At 41.3% G+C, this 19,108-nt stretch overlaps 1 protein-coding gene across 2 annotated transcripts in view; it reads left to right on the plus strand.

The window, feature by feature from the left end:
• Positions 1-658: 658 nt before the first annotated feature.
• Positions 659-19,108, plus strand: part of nup205 (nucleoporin 205) — a 128,903-nt gene continuing 110,453 nt past the window's right edge. For both annotated transcript variants that reach the window (XM_059977747.1, XM_059977748.1), the window contains exons 1-3: positions 659-894; positions 11,121-11,263; positions 11,486-11,657. In XM_059977747.1, coding sequence (XP_059833730.1) covers positions 864-894; positions 11,121-11,263; positions 11,486-11,657 — 346 coding nt within the window. In that variant the 5' untranslated portion in view covers positions 659-863. The remainder of the gene's footprint in view (positions 895-11,120; positions 11,264-11,485; positions 11,658-19,108) is intronic.

The following is a 19,108-nucleotide window of genomic DNA, read 5'->3' on the forward strand; positions in this document are numbered from 1 at the left end:
TTATTTTCATAAGTGGTATTGTGGATATTCGCCAGCTGATTTCTGCCACAAGTGTGCACTGTTGTAAGTGGGCAAGATTGGCCTGCAATTTGCAAGTTAGAGGGATCCCATTGAAGCATTTAAGATTCAAAGAGATTGACAACATGTAAGACTGCTTCACTGGACTGAAAATCTGGAACTGGAAGTCTGGTGTTGACTTAAGATTGAGATCAGAGACCTGCATTCACAGGCTGTAAGTATTTCAGCTCTCACCCATCGGGCTGTGAATATACAGCCATATAGTAGTGGCTATAGTGAGCAGATTTTTGACCAGGCATGGTATAGGGAGATTAGTTGGGGAAAGAGGACCAACCAGGATCTCGGTGAGGTGCTGAACAAATTTTCCTAGACATATGGATGGCTCTCATGTCTTAAGTTCAAATGGTCAGCTCATGCATATATTCCTTCTATGTTTGCTCAATTTAAAACCTGCCTTTTATTCATGTTTTAAAGACAAAAAGTACAAAGTTACAGCTGAAATGGGTTCGGGGCAGCAGGCAAAGGTGTGAACCAAGTGCGCAGGGCCGTTTCCAGGCAAGGCACGCTGGGGAATGTAGTATGCATTCGCTGAATTGCATAACCTCCGGTTCTGGTTGCTGGGCATCCTGGGAGTTGTAGTTCAAGGGCGGAGTTCATGCAGTTGCTTTTCGTTTTGTTGCTCTTCGGTCTCGTTCGATCAACGGCCAGACGGCTGAAGAGCAGTAGTTAGGAGACGGAAGTACCATCGGCGGGTGTGGGTGCTGCCTGATGTCTCCGTGCTGAGGCGGCTGTGTGCTTTGGCCACGTTGGGCCAGTGTTTTTTTGTTCCGGTTTCTTTGCAAAAGATGGCGGCCGCAACTATGGCGGTAAATTCAGGTCAGTGAGGCCGGTGCGGGGACTGGGGAAGGGGCTGTTTTGGCCGGCTATCGGCTTGGTACACTCGCGGACGGTGTGGTGGTGAACCCATGATAAGATGACTGTAGGCAGCAGGTGTTCAACAACCCATCCCAATCCCAAGAATCAATCACCCGGGTACCACGAGCTCGCCTCAGCACCAGTCTGTGAGGTCCAGATGTTTAGTGGAGAGAAAGAAGGTTAGTGGCGAGGAAAGTGCTGTAGATAGAGAGAAGGGGAAAGTGATGGGATTGAAGGGTAAGGGGAGAGTGGGGTGAGTAAGATGCCGGGACAGTTGGGTATAGGTAAGGGAGCGGAAGGTGATGGGGATAGGAGGCGAAATGAGAGAGTGGTAGAGAGCATAGGAAGGGAAGGTGATACGTATAGATTTTGGGGGGTCCAGTGGATGGGTGGAGAAGAGAAGTGTAGAGGGGTAAGTGCCGGAGATGGGTGAAGGAGAGAGTAGTGGGAGGACGTGGGAAGCTGGGAGAGCAGAGGGGAAGGTGCTGAGGATGAGAGGGAGAAGTGTTGGTGATGGAGAGAGGGGAGTGCGATATTAGGAGGGGGAGGGTGGAAGGGGAGGTGACGGAGTGGAAGGAGAAGGAGCAGAGGGAGAGAAGTTGGGGGCAGTGAAGGGCGATAAAGGATGGACAAGGTGATAGGATGAAAGAAGGTGATTTAGGGGAGGTATCAAATGGAGAGAATGTCAGGGTCAATAGGTGAGTTAGGTAGAGCATGAATGGTGTTTAAACTGTGAGGTTATTGAAATATGAGGAGTAGGAGGAAATGAAGGAATGAGCACAGGATGATGGGGAGCTGAGGCAGGGGTTGGTGGTGCTCAAGAGCAGGGGAGGGATGGGTGTATGAACACCGTGGGGATTGAGGATGGGCAGGATATCAGCAGAACAGATTGGTGATATGGAGAAGGAGGAGAATGGATTACTCTGCAAAGGGGAGCAGTTAGATCACAACTGGTAGGGTGACTGTTGGAGGTAGGGTGGATCAGAATCAGGTTTATTATCGCTATTTCACATGGCATAAAATTTGTTTTGTAGCACACATGAAATCACTGAAATTACAAAATAAATTGAGCATGAGAGAAAAGACTAATGAGGTAGTTTTCATGCGCTGTTCAGAAATTTGGTATCGTAAGGGAAGGAGCTTCTGAATGTTTGAGTTTGGGTCTTTAACCTTCTGTACCTCCACCCTGATGACAGAGAAGGGTTAGTGACAATTGGGGGAGCTGTGTTGTGCAACAGGATTAGGGCAAATGTTGGGGAGAAAGGAATGTTGGAGCAAGAAGTGGAATCTACTGGGTGAGAGGGGCATGAGATGGAGGAGATGGGGTGAACTGGGTCTGCAGTGAGAGGAGGCTAAGAATAAACAGAGAAGGGTTAATATACTGATTTGAGGGATTATGTGAGGTTGGAGATACAGAACAGGCAGAAGAGGATGGAATGAGAGTGGAATGCATAGAGTATGTGCTGAAGAAGATGGCACAGGCCATAATGTGGTATTTGAGAAGGATAGGCTTGTGATGTGGGGGTGGTGGGAGCGGAGAGAAAAGTGGTCTTTGGATGGAGGGATAAAGTGAGAGAGGCAGAGAAGGGATAGTGATCCAGGGAGGGTTTATGAGTATAGGTCAGTGGGAGGCTGGAGGAAGAGTTGGATGAGGCACAGGGAGCACATGAGGATGAAATGTTAAAAAAAAAATGGTGGTGCTGGGCTGAGGAGAGGGAATTGAGACTGGGTGGCCAGAATGGAAAGGATAGAAGAGGTCATCGAGAAGTGATGCGGATAGAGAGGAGGTTTGTGAAGTTTATTTGGGTTGGAGAGAGAAGGGAGAGCTGATATCTGAGAGCAGACAGTTAGAGGAGATATAGTGTAAGGAAAATAGTTTTACTTAATTGGAGAGCGATTGCATGAAATCCACAGAGGTAAATGTAGAAATCAGGACATGTGAAATGTCAAGAGCGAAGGGGAGGTGTGTGCAGGATGTTGGGGTGATGAACAGAATCAAGCACAGGAGGTGTGTACCTGAGACAATTATCCACAAGATATTTACCCAATGACTTTTAGGAACAGTGCTTATTTAAGCAGAAAGGTATTTCTTTTATTAAAATTTATACTTTGTATTTCAGCTCTTAAATTTATGAAGCACAATCATCAACCTGAAAGAATTGTGGGGCTGATCTTGTCACAATCTGAAATTTGTGGTCCATACAATAGGTGTGCTTTTTTTTAGTGGAAATTACCTGTGTAGGTGTGCCTTGATTCCAAAGAGGTGGTGTTTGCTTCACTGAATACGAAATGTTGAGAATGTCAAGTCATCTGTGGGTTTTAACAATTTTTATCTGTGACCTTTCAAGTGTTAGGCATTTGTAATTACAATGTGACAAATTTTGTGTCTGAGCTAGTACTGGAAACAGCAATTTAGACAACATCCGTAAAAATGGCAAAGTGTTGACATTTCAAGCGCTATCTTTCATTAGAATTGGTAATGTTCCTGTGGGCATCCTCTAACCCTGCGTTATCTGAGGAAAGATTGAATCTTAATATAGATAATTCTGCAGGAGGTTGGATATTACCTGTGTACATCTTCTGCATCCTTTTCCATATAAGAGTATGACAGCATAATTTTGACTTTTCATATATGCTGCTTTTCATAAAATAAGACATGTTGAAACAGTGCAATTGGATTTCACCAACAACTTTGCAGCCATAATAGAGTAAATCCTTGCGCAAAATGTGTTCAGTCAGCTTGTGAGTATGTTAGATAACGCACAGCAACTACACTCAAACTAAATATGTGTGGCTTGGATAAATGTACTTAAACTCCACCACGATCCAGGTCAAGCTCTCTTCTCACTGCTGCCATCAGGAAGGAGTTTGGAAGCCTTAGATACTACATTACCAGGTTCAGGGACAGTTGTTACCCTTTAGGGTCCTGAACCAATTTGGATAACTTCACTCACTCCAACACTGAACTGATTCCACTGTCTATAGACTCACTTTCAAGGGGTCTACAAATCATGTTCTCAGTGTTATTTATTTACTATTATTACTGTTTGTTTTTTTTTTGTATTTGCAGTTTGTTTACTTTTGCACATTGGTTCTTGTCAGTCTTTGTTGTATGTTTGTAGTTTTCATTGATTCTGTTGTATTTCTTTGTTCTATTGTGAATGCCCTCAAGAAAATGAAACACAGGGTGGTATATGGTGCAATATATGTAAGTTTACTTTCAACTTTGAACTTAAAAAAAGTTGGAAAGACTGGAAAAGGGACTGATTTTTTTACAATTCCTATTTCTGGACTCATCTGCTAGAGCTCTCTCTGATCCATGGAAACTAAAAATAATTGTTCTTACAAAGATCAAGCAGCAATTTCTCAAATATGACAAAGTAGACGATATTTCACTATCATTTTCTTTGTCCCCAAGTTGAGGAGCATGTCTGTTTTGTTTGGGTGCTTCCATCAGCTGCCTGCATACACCACTTGCATGTTAGTAAATTGAGTAAATGAGGTGCTCAAGGAATATAAAGAATGTAAGAAGGATCTTAAGAAAGAAATCAGAAAAGCTAAAAGAAGATACGAGGTTGCTCTGGCAAGAAAGGTGAAAATAAATACGAAGGATTTATAGCAAACGGATAGTGAGGGATAAAATTGGTCCCTGAGAATCAGAGTGGACAGCTATGTGTGGAGTCGAAAGAGTTAGGGGAGATTTTGAACAATTTTTGTTTCTTTGGTATTCACTAAGGAGAAGGATATTGAATTGTGTAAGGTAAGGGAAATGAGTAGGGAAGTTATGGAAACTATGACGATTAAAGAGGAGGTACTGGTGCTTTTAAGGAATATAAAAGTGGATAAATCTCTGGGTCCTGACAGGATATTCCCTAGGACCTTGAGGGAGGTTAGTGTAGAAATAGCAGGGACTCTGACAGAAATATTTCAAATGTCATTAGAAACAGGGATGGTGCCGGAGGATTGACGTATTGCTCGTGGTTCCATTGTTTAAAAAGGGTTCTAAGAGTAAACCTAGCAATTATAGGCCTGTCAGTTTGACGTCAGTGGTGGGTAAATTAATGGAAAGTATTCTTAGAGATGGTATATATAATTACCTGGATAGCCAGGGTCTGATTAGGAACAGTCAACATGGATTTGTGCATGGAAGGTCATGTTTGACAAATCTTATTAAATTTTTTGAAGAGGTTACGAGGAAAGTTGACGAGGGTAAAGCAGTGGATGTTGTTTATATGGACTTCAGTAAAGCCTTTGACAAGGTTCCGCACGGAAGGTTCAATCGTTAGGTATTAATATTGAAGTAGTAAAATGGATTCAACAGTGGCTGGATGGGAGATGCCAGAGAGTAGTGGTGGATAACTGTTTGTCAGTTTGGAGGCTGGTGACTAGTGGTGTGCCTCAGGGATTTGTACTAGGTCCAATGTTGTTTGTCATTTATATTAATGATCTGGATGATGGGGTGGTAAATTGGATTAGTAAGTATGCAGATGATACTAAGGTAGGTGGCGTTGTGGATAATGAAGTAGGTTTTCAGTTTACAGAGAGATTTAGGCCAGTTAGAAGAATGGGCTGAGCGATGGCAGATGGAGTTTAATGCTGATAAACGTGAGGTGCTACATTTTGGTAGGAATAATCCAAATAAATGGTAGGGCATTGAAGAATGCAGTAGAACAGAGTGATCTAGGAATAATGGTGCATAGTTCCCTGAAAGTGGAATCTCATGTGGATAGGGTGGTGAAGAAAGCTTTTGGTATGTTGGCCTTTATAAATCAGAGCATTGAGTATAGGAGTTGGGATGTAATGTTAAAGTTGTGCAAGGCATTGTGCAAGGTAAGGCCGAATTTGGAGTATTGTGTACAGTTCTGGTCACCAAATTATAGGAAAGATGTCAACAAAATAGAGAGAGTACAGAGAAGATTTACTCGAATGTTACTTGGGTTTCAGCACCTAAGTTACAGGGAAAGATTGAACAAGTTAGGTCTTTATTCTTTGGAGCGTAGAAGGTTGAGGGGGGACTTGATAGAGGTATTTAAAATTATGAGGGGGATAGATAGAGTTGACGTGGATAGGTTTTTTCCATTGAGAGTAGGGGAGATTCAAACAAGAGAACATGAGTTGAGAGTTAGGGGGCAAAAGTTTAAGGGTAACACGAGGGGGAATTTCTTTACTTAGAGAGTGGTAGCTGTGTGGAACGAGCTTACAGTAGAAGTGGTAGAGGCAGGTTCGGTATTGTCATTTAAAGTAAAATTGAATAGGTATATGGACGGGAAAGGAATGGAGGGTTATGGGCTGAGTGCAGGTCGATGGGACTAGGTGAGAGTAAGCATTCGGCAAGGACTAGAAGGGCCAAGATGGCCTATTTTCGTGCTGTAATTGTTACATGGTTAGATCTCTGTTGAGTGAAACAGCTTCAAGGACAGTCAAGAATTTGATCCAGGGGTAAATATTGGAAAAATCTTGCTCGTCCTTTGATTTACTATTCTATTTAATGCTCTCCAAAAGCTTGCAAATGAAATTTGTAATTCCAGAATAAGAATCAGTTTTCTTATCACTGACATGTGTTGTGAAATTTGTTATTATGTAGCAGCAGTACATTGCAATGCATAAAAGGTTGCTTTAAATTGCAATAACAAATATAAAAAGTGCAAACAGAGAACCAAATAGTGAGGGAGTGTTCATGGACCATTCAGACATTTGATGGTGGAAAGGAAGAAGCTATTCCTAAAATGTTGTGTGTGTGCCTTCATTATCCCATCCCTGATGATAGTAGTGTGAAAAGGGGAAGTCCTGGATGGTGAGGGTCCTTAATGATGAATGCCACCTTCTTGAGGCAGAGCCTTTTAATGATGTCCTTGCTGGTGGAGTGGCTTGTGCCCATAATGGACTGAGCAAATCTACAACCCTGTGTATTCATCTGTAGAAATTTGCTAGAGTTTTGGTGACATACCAAGTCTCCTCAAGCTCCTAATCAAGTATATCCACTGACATGCCTTCTTCGTTATTGCATCAATTCGTAGGGCCTAGGATAGGTCCTCTAAAATGTTAATGCCCAGGAACTTGAAATTGCTCACACTTTCCACTGCTGATGAAAACTGGCGTGTGTTCTCCCAACTTCTTCCTGAAGTTTACAATCAGTTCTTTGGTCTTGCCAATGTTGAGTGTATGGTTGTGGGATCGTTTGGCTATCTCACTCCTGTAGGCTGTATTGTTACCATCTGAGATTATGCCAACTGAATGTGGAACTGTTTGCCCTACCATGGTGTTCTTTTAAAAAAGTATGGGAACCTGTGATTTAGGAATGCAGGGATGTTCCTTTCATCTGGTCTGTGTTTAAAAGCAGTAACCAGAGGCACAAGGTGTAAGTTGTGCAGAAATTTGTTAAACATGGTATCAGTTTCGCATGTTGCAATTAAATACCTTCTCAAATAACATTGCTATCTTTCTTCCCGCAGCTCAGTGTTTTTGTTACACCAATTATAAATTGCAATAATTCTATCCTTTGTAAATGTTCTTTACAGTGATATTGTGTTTGCTCATTTCAAAAGCAAAGTCGTGCAAATGTCACAAAAGAATAAATAGGATTTTGATTATTCAAAATGCTTTTATTTATTTTATATCCTACAGGAAGTAACCCAGGTGTTTCACGAGTTCAGAGTAGGTAAATTAATATATCATGGGAGTTCTTCATTAACTGCTTTTCATTACTACATATTCATTGATTTGTTTATAGTCGAGGAGTTGTTTAATATTAGTATTAAATCTTGCTTATTAAGATGGGTAAGTCCCCATGGCCTGATTTCCAAGATTACCAAGTAAGGCAAAGGAAGAAGGAGATTTCTGCGGTCTTGACAGATCTTTTTATTCTTTTTAGCAACAGGTGACATCACTTTTTTTGAAGAAATGTGACAGGAGCATACTAGGAAATTGTAGGCTGGGTGAGCCTTTTTTCAGTGGGAGAAAATTACTGGAGAAGCTTCTTCGGGGGTGGATATGCTCACGTTTGGAAAAGCATTGACCTGTTAGGTATAATAAGCATGGATTTGTGCAGGGGAGGTCCTGTCTCTCAAATTTGATTGAATGGATGGTGTCTTCATGAACAATAGTAAAAGCATTTAACAAGATCCCACATGATTACGTTGTAAAGACTAGAAGGGCCAAGATGGCCTATTTTCCTGCTGTAATTGTTATACGGTTAGATCTCTGTTGAGTGAAACAGCTTCAAGGACAGTCAAGAATTTGATCCAGGGGTAAATATTGGAAAAATCTTGCTCGTCCTTTGATCTACTATTCTATTTAATGCTCTCCAAAAGCTTGCAAATGAAATTTGTAATTCCCGAATAAGCATCAGGTTTCTTATCACTGACATATGTTGTCAGTTGTCACGGTGAATTGGAAAATTGAACAAAGAATTGATTTAGTTATGGGGCATTTTTCTTGTGAGTTTTGTACCCAATGGTGTTTCATGGCGATCAGTGCTGGGACTTCTGATGGTTGTAATACTTATAAATGATCGGGATGAAAATGCGTGATCAGTAATTTTGCACACAACACACAATTTGGTGATGTGTGGGTTGTGGGGAAGGTTGTGAAAGGATTCAGCAGGATATAGCTCACTTAGAGATTTAGACATTTAAATGGCAGATGGTCTTTAATCTGGATGTTTGTGGAGTGATGTATTTGGGAGATGAAATGTAAGAGTAAATGGCACAGCTTTAAGAGCATTGATGTACGGAAGGATCCTGGAATCAGTAGTCTCCTGAAAGTGGCAACGCAGGCAGACAGCTTGATGAAGGACGTGTATGGTCTGCTTAATTTTGTTGGTCAGGCCATTGAGCGTAAATGTTGGCAAGTCATGTTGCAGTTGCGTGAACATTTAGTTAGGCCATATTGGGTATATTGTGTGATGTTCGGTCACCGCAGTATAAGGGGGCTGTGCAGGCTTTGGAGAATTACTCATAAAGTACACAAGTTTGTTGGAGTCTAGGTTGAGTTTGTTGTGAAATGTACAAGTATTTGTATGCACAACAGCAATGAAGAACTTTGTTGCTGCACCACCATTGGCACACGACATCATCAAGTTACGTTCACAAGAAATGCATAAATTATGAACAATTTTTACATGAAACTGTAAGTGGAACAAAAAAATTAAATTTTTGTGCCAAGTGGTCAGAGTGCTGGTAACTCCATTGATTAGAGTTATACAAGTTGGTTGAAGAAATGATTGGTTGAAGGGAGGTAGTTCTTGAACCTGAAGATCTTTGGCTGTTTCCTTCTTGAGTGCATTTGCTTTTAAGAGAGTTTGGACAAACTTGAATTGCTTTTTGTTTTTGGAGTTGATCTGAAAGAAGTATTTTGGAGTGTAGATAGTGTTGATAGTGAAAATCATTATTCCTGGGTGGAAGTGTCAGACGCTAGGGACAGGGACCACATGTAGGCAGTGGATCTTAGTTTAGATTGGGTACATGGTTGGGGTGGACATGGCCGGCCAAAGGGCCTATTCTTGTGCTGTACTGTTTCCTCAGCCTCAATAACATTTTCTTATACCAGTTTCAAAATCTTAATTCCTTATTTTAAGACTATGCTTTAAATTTATAGCTAGAGGCTTTTCAGCAACTCCTGAGACTTTCGACAAAGCTCACGTTTGATGTGATTGTCTACAATTCAGCAGCTGCGCTCATTCCATTTGATTCAATTTATTCTCTTTTATGATGGGGATCAATCTCATCAAACTTGAATTCCCTCTCAGATGCAACCCTTTTCAGGAAAGTCTCGAGGATGTGATTTCACGGAAACACCAAGACTTCCTTGCTCCCATACCTTCTGATAAAGGGCTAATGTTTCTTTTATGTTCCTTATTGCTTGCTGTCTGCTTTTTGACATCTTGTGATTCATGAAAATTGGACCCAAATTTCCCTAGATACCAATGTACATGTAGTTTGTGTTTCTGTTCTCTATTTTCTTCTGAAGGCTTGTCTTAAATAAGGAAAATCTATTGAGTTTCATGAGATGCAACTTTTAAGTCAAGTCAACTTTTATTGTCATTTCGACCATAACTGCTGGTACAGTGCATAGTAAAAATGAGACAACTTTTTTCAGGACAGTGGTGTTACATGACACAGTACAAAAAACTAGATTGAACTAGGTAATTAAAAAAAAACCAGTGAAAGCTATACTAGACTACAGACCTACACTGGACTGCATAAAGTGCACAAAAACAGTGCAGGCATTACAATAAATAATAAACAGGACAGTAGGGCAAGGTGTCAGTCCAGGCTTCGGGTATTGAGGAGTCTGATAGCTTGGGGGAAGAAACTGTTACATAGTCTGGTCGTGAGAGCCTGAATGCTTTGGAGCCTTTTCCCAGACGACAGGAGGGAGAAGAGATTGTATGAGGGGTGCATGGGGTCCTTCATAACGCTGTTTCATTTGCGGATGCAGCGTGTATTATAAATGTCCGTGATGGCGGGAAGAGAGACCCCGATGATCTTCTCAGCTGACCTCATCATCTGCTGCAGGGTCTTGCGATCTGAGATGGTGCAATTTCCGAACCAGGCAGTGATGCAGCTGCTCAGGGCGCTCTCAATACAACCCCTGTAGAATGTGATGAGGATGGGGGGGCGGGGTGGGAGATGGACTTTCCTCAGCCTTTGCAAAAAGTGGAGACGCTGCTGGGCTTTCTTTGCTATGGAGCTGGTGTTAAGGGACCAGATGAGATTCTCCATCAGGTGAACACCAAAAAATTTGGTGCTCTTTACGATCTCTACTGAGGAGCTGTCGATGTTCAGCAGAGAGTGGTCACTCTGTGCCTTCCTGAAGTCAACAACCATCTCTTTTGTTTTGTTCACATTAAGAGACAGGTTGTTGGCTCTGCACCAGTCCGTTAGCCTCTGCACCTCCTCTCTGTAAGCTGACTTGTCGTTCTTGCTGATGAGACCCACCACGGTCGTGTCATCGGCAAACCTGGTGATATGGTAATGAGTCAAGATCTCATTACAGTTAACGAAGAAAATGTTCTGTTTTTGAAGTTCCAGTATCATCAAGTTTAATGAATATAATATCTATACAGTTCATTTTCATTTAATGAAGCTCACCTCTTCCTTTATATCATGCAGTTTCTGAAAGAGGGCTGCATGAAGTACTCTCTGTGTTCTTTAACCAACTAATTCCTTGCCTCTTGTTTGTTACAGCTGCCGGCTTGTGGGGCCCATACAAAGACATCTGGCAGACAGTGGAGAGTGTGATCTGGAGGCATCAGCCAGAAGCCGTTCATCTGTTGGATCTTACTCTCAAAAAACATAAACCAGACTTCATTTCCCTTTTCAAGAATCCTGTAAGTTCTTCTGTCTTACTAATAATTTCAGCTAATGAAGACACACTGATCAATAGTTAATTAATTGGCTATGAAAAGGAAACAGGAATTATGAAGGTCTAGAGTGATCATGTCTACTGAAACAAACTAAGCTGAAGACAGCAAAAGATCAAATGTAAATAAAATTAGTTCTTGCTTCAAATGTTGCCTTGGAGATTAACTTAACATGTTTTTTTTGCTCAGGCTAAAAATGTGCAACACAGAGAGAAAGTCAAAAAAGCCAACGTTGAGGGGATTGTCATCCAAGGTCAGCAAGGGACCAGGCTGCTTCCGGATCAGCTTATCAGTGAGGCTTTCATTTTGAGCGACCTGCTTAACATTGGAGAGCTTGCTGCAGTGGAACTGCTGCTGGCAGGTGGGTACTCAAAGTTTTGTCACTTGTTCAGCAACTTTTACCTAGCTGCACTGCTCTTGTGTCTACCTACTGATCCCAAGAATATTCCTCATTAAACATGGCTTCCACTGTATATTCACTCACTCAGTGAATGTGGATGCTGTTTAAGCCACCCTTGAAGAATGAGAGTCAAACATCAGAGATATGAGCCCTTTGGCCCAACTGGTCCATACCAACCAATATTCTCATCTCAACTTGTCTCATTTGCCTCTGTTTGGCCCATATCCCTCTAAACCAGTAGATTCCAACCTTTTTTTATTCATTGGATCCCAGGTTGGGAACCCCTGCTCTAAACCTTTCCTATCCATGTACCTGCCCAAGTTTCTCTTATGTTGTTATTGTACCTGTCTCTACGACTTCACTTGACAGCTCATTCCATATACTCGCCATCCTTTGAGTGAAAAGCTTGCACCTCAGTCCCTTTTAACTCTCCCCTCTCACCTTAAACCTATACCTTCCAATTGTTGTTTGCCCCAACCCTGAGAAAAAGACTCTGTGCATTTACCTTATCTTTGCACTTCATTCCTGTTGTCCTGCCAAAAGGTCTCAGCCTGAAACATTGGCTGTACTTTTTTTCCATAGGTGCTGCCAGACCCGCTGAGTTCTTACAGCATTTTGTGTGTGTTGTTTGGATTTCTAGCATCTGCAGATTTTCTTTTGTCTATGCACACCTCCCATCAGATCCTCAGTCTCTTGCACTCCAGTGAATAAAGTTCTAATCTGCTTAGCCACTCTCTGTACTCCGTTTTGAATTGTTGGTTGAGTTCTGGCAGCATCCTCATAAATCTCTGCACGTTTTCCTGCTTAATGGCGCCTTACTTCATAGCAGGGTGAGCAAAACTGAACCCAGTATTTCAAATCCAGTTTCATCTTGCTATTTGGTTTCAAGACTCCAAATTGTGGCTGTGAAAAAAATCTCAAGTTCTGGGGCTTCCTATGTGGTGGTTATAGGAATTGACTCTGAGACTGCAGGAAGTGGTTCTGACAACTCTGGACACCATTCTTCTCTTCTCATTTCAACCATGTATGCTGAATTGGACTCTCCTTTTTTTGGATTCTAATGAAACCGAAAGTGTTCTCCAGTCAATGATGGTTTTGGTTTGAAATGTTTCTGCATTTCTTTCATGACATCAGCAAAGCTAGTTTTGGTTGGAGTAGTTAAGTTTCTAAGCATGTATGCCTTTAAACCCAATGCACTCAGCAAAGCTGGCACTCGTTTCACATTGCCAACTTAATTCATTCAAAATACTGCTCGTTTAGCTCAGTATACATGAGGCAGTTGACCATTAAGCAACCAAACGTGTCTATCTTTCCAACATAGCCAGCCATTTCTTCTTTTTTTTTAATGATTATTATCACCAGCTACAACTGTTTATGAAACTGTGATTTCTTCAATTTTCTGCCTTTATTAAACTCAATCATCTCTGTCTCCTTTTCTGAAGAAACGTGCTGTGCTGCTTTTTTTTATATACTTGACTGTCTCACTGTGTCTTTTTTGAAACTTCAATATCTTGCTGCACTTCAATGGAGTCATAGAAAAATCCAGCACAAAACCAGGCCCTTTGGCCCATGTAGCCCATGCTGAATCCACTGCCTACTCCAATCAACCTGCACCGGGGCCATAGCCTTCCATACTCTTACTATTGAGGTACCTATCCAAACTTTATTTAAGTGTTGAAATAGAGCTTGCATGCACCACTTGTGCTGGCAGATTGTTTCACACTCTCATGGCCCTCTAAGTGAAGAAGTTTCCTGTCATTTTCCCCTTAAAGTTTTAACCTGTCACCCTTAACCCCTGACCTCTGGTTGTAGTTCTAGTGGAAAAGGCCTGTTTGCCTTTATCCTACATATACCCCTTATAATTTTGTATACCTCTATCAAATCTCCTTTCAATCTTCTACATTATAAGGAATAAAGTCCTAATTTATTCAGTACTTTGATTTATGAAGACCGATGTGCCCAAAGCTTTCTTTACGACCTTTTCTACCTGCGACGCCACTTTCGTTGAATTACAGACCTGTATTTCCAGATCCCTTTGTTCTACCACACTCCTCAGTGCCTTACTGTTTACTGTGTAAGACCTACCCTGTTTGGTTCTACTAAAGTGCAATATCTCACACATGTCTGCGTTATTTTTCAGCTGATTTTTTTTTTCCTCAGCTGATGAAGATCCTTCTGCAAGCTATGTTAGCCTTTCTTGCTGTCCACTACACTCCTAAACTTTGTGTCACCTGCAAATTTGCCGATCCAGTTAACCACATTGTCATCTAGATTGTTGATTTAGCTGACAACCAACAACGGACCTAGCACCGATCTCTGTGGCACACCACTAGTCACGGGCCTCCTGTCAGAAAGACAACCATCTGCTTCCACTCTTGTTTCTCACACAAAGCCAATTTACTACTTAATCTTGAATGCCAGGCGACTGAACCTTCTTGACCAACCACCCGTGCAGGACCTTGTCAAATGCCTTGCTAAATTCCGTGTTGTCAATGTCCTCTGCCTTGCCTTCATCCACTTTCCCGTTAACTTCTCCGAAAAACTCTAAGATTGGTTAGACCATATAACATATAACCATATAACAATCACAGCACAGAAACAGGCCATCTTGGCCCTCCTAGTCCGTGCCGAACTCTTAATCTCAACTAGTCCCACCTACCCGCACTCAGCCCATAACCCTCCACTCCTTTCCTGTCCATATACCTATCCTATAGACATACCTATCATGCACAAAGCTATGCTGACTATCCTTAATCTGTCCGTGAATATCTAAATATTTATATATCCAGTCCCTTAGAATGCCTCCAATAATTTTCCCACTATTGATGTCAGGGTCACCACCCTGTAATTTCCTGGTTTTTACTTAGTCTTTTTTAAACAGCAGAACAATGTTGGCTAAATCTCTCTGCTAGGGCCCCAGTAATTTCTGCGCTTGTTGCCCGTAGGGTCTGAGGGAACACCTTGCTAGGCTCTGGGGTTTTATCCACCCTGATTTGCCCCAAGACAGCAAATATCTCCCATCTCCTGAGTAAATACAGTTGTAAAAAATTATTTAAGATCTTCCCCATCTGTTTTGACTCCACATATGGATTACTGTTCTGATCATCCAGTAGACCAATTTTTTCCCTTGTAATCCTTTTGCTCTTAACATATCTGTAGAATCCCTTAGGATTCCCCTTCATCTTGCTGTTAAGGCAACCTCATGCCTTCTTTTAGCTCTCTTGATTTCTTCCTTGAGTGTCCTCTTGCAATTCTTGTTTACCTTAAGAACCTCATTTGTTCCTGCTTGCCCTTACCTGCCATGCACCTACTTTTTTTTCTTGATCTGGACCTCAATATTTCTTGAAAACCAAAGTTCCCTATACATACAAGTTTTGTATTCTCAAAATTTCACTTTTGAAGACCTCCCACTCTCCTTTGTCAGAAAACAGCCTGTCCCAATTCACACCTACCAGATCATTTCTGATACCATCAAATTGACCATTCTCCAATTTAGAATCTCAACCTGCAGACCATACATATCTTTTTGCATATTTACTTTGAAATTAATGGCATTGTGATTACTAGATGCAAAGTATTCCTCTATACAAACTTCTGTCACCTGCCCTGTCTCGTTCCCTAATAGCAGATCAAGTATCGCACTCTCATAGTGACTTCTACATATTGATTGAAGAAACTTTCTTGAACAAAGTTGATGATCTGTCCCATCTAGTCCTTTTACATTATGGAAATCCCAGTCACTATGTGGAAAGTTAAAATCACCTACTATAGCACAATATACTTTCTGGCGCCACCATAGTGTAAAAACATGTTTACCGTGTGCTAACATGAGAAAAATTATTCTGCTTTAAATTTTTATTTGTCTTTAAACCCAGCTTACACAGTACCTGTGCGCTGTACAGCAGCTTCGATAACAGTGTAATCTTTGAGCTTGATGGCTTTTAGCACGATTTGAAATATCTGTTTCAAGTTGTGACAGCAAAAGCCTCAAGTCCCCATGCGTAACAATGTCCAAGCAGTTTCTGTTTTTTGTGAGTATGTGGTTCACTGCACTAAACTCTCTTTCAACAAGGTAGGAGGATGGAAATGCAGTTTGAATCTTTTTCGAAGACTGGGAAGCTTGATATGACCAAAGCCACATAACACAAAAGCCAAAACTTTTGAAAAGCATTTTTGCTTCTTCTTCATTCTGAGTTTCGATAATTTCTTCTTCAAGCTCACTTCCTGCTCTTCCACCCTGCAAAGAAATGGGTTAATTGCCCAGTCCAGAATTTGCAGACGGTTCAAATCCTTGAATTGATTCTGAAATTCCTCCTTCAATGATTGCAAATCTAAGCAGTGCTCTTGCAAATCACCATCTGTGAAAGAGAGTACCATACTTTCCATGCAGGGAAACTGAGAACATTCTTCTCCTAAAGTTTTGCTTATATATTTCCAGTTTTCCAATAAAAGTGGATGCTTTTACCTGGATTAAATTGAAATTCTCACCCTGTGGTTTCATATTTATAACGTTTAATTTGTCATACAGATTAGGAAGGTATGCCAAATTTCTATGTAGAAGTTCAATCTTGTTTCACAAGCAGTTGTCGACTTTGAGCAAAAATTCAACCAGTCTCTAAAAGATCAAAGGAATGTTTTAAGCAGCAGCCTTTTGACAGGGAATCTCTTCATAAATTCTTCCATTTCTGATAAACCGTACATATGCTATTAGCTATGCCTTGTTGTCTCGCAGTTGACTCATCCAGTTGTATCCCAAATTCTGATTTTTTTTTGGTAGCTCTGTGCACAGTTGATACTTAGTGTCTTTATTCATTTCATCATTATGGTGAGCTACAGAGTTATTACTCAGAGGAATTGATTATCCATGTTGAGAAGAGTTGTGAGCACTTCTGATACAGCAGGCACTATTAATCTTTACCAATTGTATGAGATTTTCTGCACTTTGCTATCATTTTGGAAGTGTTACAACAAGCAACGAGACCACTATCAAGGTAATTTTGTTTTAGGTTTCTCGAGTGTGCAACGTTTTTCAAATGCTTTTTTCACCACCTGGAACTGAGCAATATAAGTAGCCTTTTCAGGCTGTCTTTTACAGAAGCGTTCCAGCAATCTTGATGGTTTTATGGCTTTATTAGACACGACAGTATTACTAATAAGACATATGGGGTGTCACTGATCTGATGGGAATGGTTAACAGCATACTCCAGGTATGTAACATTGTATTTTGATGGACTTTCTGTAGTTTCTGTTTCTTCTTAGATTAGAATTCAAGGCTTCACTGCCTTCAGACTAATAGAGCTCGTGCCGTATGTATTTATCCATCACTAATGGGGCTAAATAAGGATAAAAAATTAACATAAATTGGGAATGTCTATCGAATGCTGATGATGGCAGTGAATTGACCCGGATCGAATGATAGTAGCAGCACACAAAGGAACAGTGAGGGGAAGATGAAGACAATCACAACAGCAAAAATTATGTTGACAAGGATTCAGATTGGAATCTGAATGTTAGGATAGAGCTGGTGTTTGACAAGCTACCTTTATACTATTCCAGTTAGCACGATTGACCAATCATTGTAAGGTCTCATAATCCCCAAAGAACACACACATGAAGTCGAGGTCACTTCGACCACCTCAAGAGGGATCCTCAGGGTCGGCAGGTTCCCCGATTAGCTGAATTTCACCATTTGGTTCTGGCCGTCGCTGTATCGTTGCACAGTCTTTTTTCTGTAGGTCTGTAGAGAAAGTTGAGTGGGTGTACTTGAATTACCAGCTGTTAAGTTGCATGAACTCATTCCGTGGCATGATGCATAAATTGAACTAATTCATGCATCCCCAATAATATCAGTTTGGTTGGTCAGGTCAGATAAGATTGCTGAGCTATGGTTTTTCCTGTGTTCCAGCGCCTCATCCTATTTTTTTTTATGGAAGTGCTTGCTGTACTAACAGTCGGTTAGGTCTTGTGCCTCAAATTAGGGTGCAACTTACTGCACCCTCTCCCCTCTCCACCACCCCCAGAAAAGTGAACACCCCCCCAATGACTTCTATTTCCCCTGACATTCCCTTAGTATACGTATCCGCTCTGTTTGGGAATTACTGCTTTCAGTCTTTTGGACTGTTGGTCATCTGTAATATTTCCTATTAAAGTGGTCATAACTTTCTTATTTCTCAGTTCCATCCAAATCCCCTCACTGGATGAATTCTCCAGTGACTGAACATTATTGTGATATTTTCCCTGACTAGTAATGCCACCTCTCTTCCTTTAACCCCTCCTGCTCTGTCACGTCTAAGATAACGGAACCCCAGAATACTGAGCTGCCAGTCCTGCCATTCTTGTAACCAAGATTACTAATGGCTACAATATGATACTTTTGGGTGTTGATCTGTGCCCTGAGCTAATCTGCCTTTCTTACGATACCTCTTGCACTGAAATATATGCTGCTCAGTACACTTGTTGCACCATGATCAATCTTTTGATTCCTGACTTTGAGGTCTTGGCAACATCTGTCTCCACAACCTCTCCGGTAACTGTTCTAGCATTCTGGTTCCCATCCCCCTGCAACTCTAGTTTAAATCCCACTGTACAACACTAGCAAACCTTTCTGCACGGATATTAGTCTCTTTGCAGTAAAGCTGCAAGCTATCTCTTTTGTACAGTTTCCCTTTTCCTGGAAGAAAGCCCAATGATCCAAAAATCTTATGCCCTCCCTCCTTCACCAACTTCTTTAGCTATATGTTAACCTGTATAATCTTTCTAATACTGGTCTCTCAAGCACGTGGCACAGGTCACAATCCTGAGATCACGATCCCTGAGTTTCTACCCTTTAACTTGGCAGCGAGCTCCCTGAACTCCCTTTGCAGAACCTTGACACTCTTCCTATGTCATTAGTACCTACATGGACCATGACTTCTGGCTGTTCACCCTCCCACTTAAGAATGCTGAGGATTCGATTTGAGATGACCCGGTATGGCACCCAGGAGGGAACATACAGTGGTGCTAGAAAGTTTGTAAACCCTGTTGAGTTTTCTCTTTTTCTGCAGAAATATGACCTAAAATGTGATCAGATCTTCATGTAAGTCCTAAGATAAAGAGCATCTATTTAAATAACACAAAAACAGTTCTACTTTTCATTTATTTATTGAGAAAAATGATCCAGTATTACATGTATTTGTTTGAAAAACTATGTGAACCTTTGCTTTCAGTAACTTGTGTGACCCCCTTGTACAGCAGTAACTTCAACCAAACATTTCTGGTAACTGTTGTTCAGTCCTGGACACTGGTTTGGAGGAATTTTAGGTTACTCCCCCTTACAAAACTGCTTCAACTCTGAGATGTTGGTGGTCTTCCTTGCATGAACTGCTTGCTTCACGTCCTTCCACAACATTTCTATAGGATTAAGGTCAGGACTT

The sequence above is a fragment of the Hypanus sabinus genome, chromosome 8 (assembly GCF_030144855.1).
Source record: "Hypanus sabinus isolate sHypSab1 chromosome 8, sHypSab1.hap1, whole genome shotgun sequence".
Lineage (NCBI taxonomy): Eukaryota > Metazoa > Chordata > Chondrichthyes > Myliobatiformes > Dasyatidae > Hypanus > Hypanus sabinus.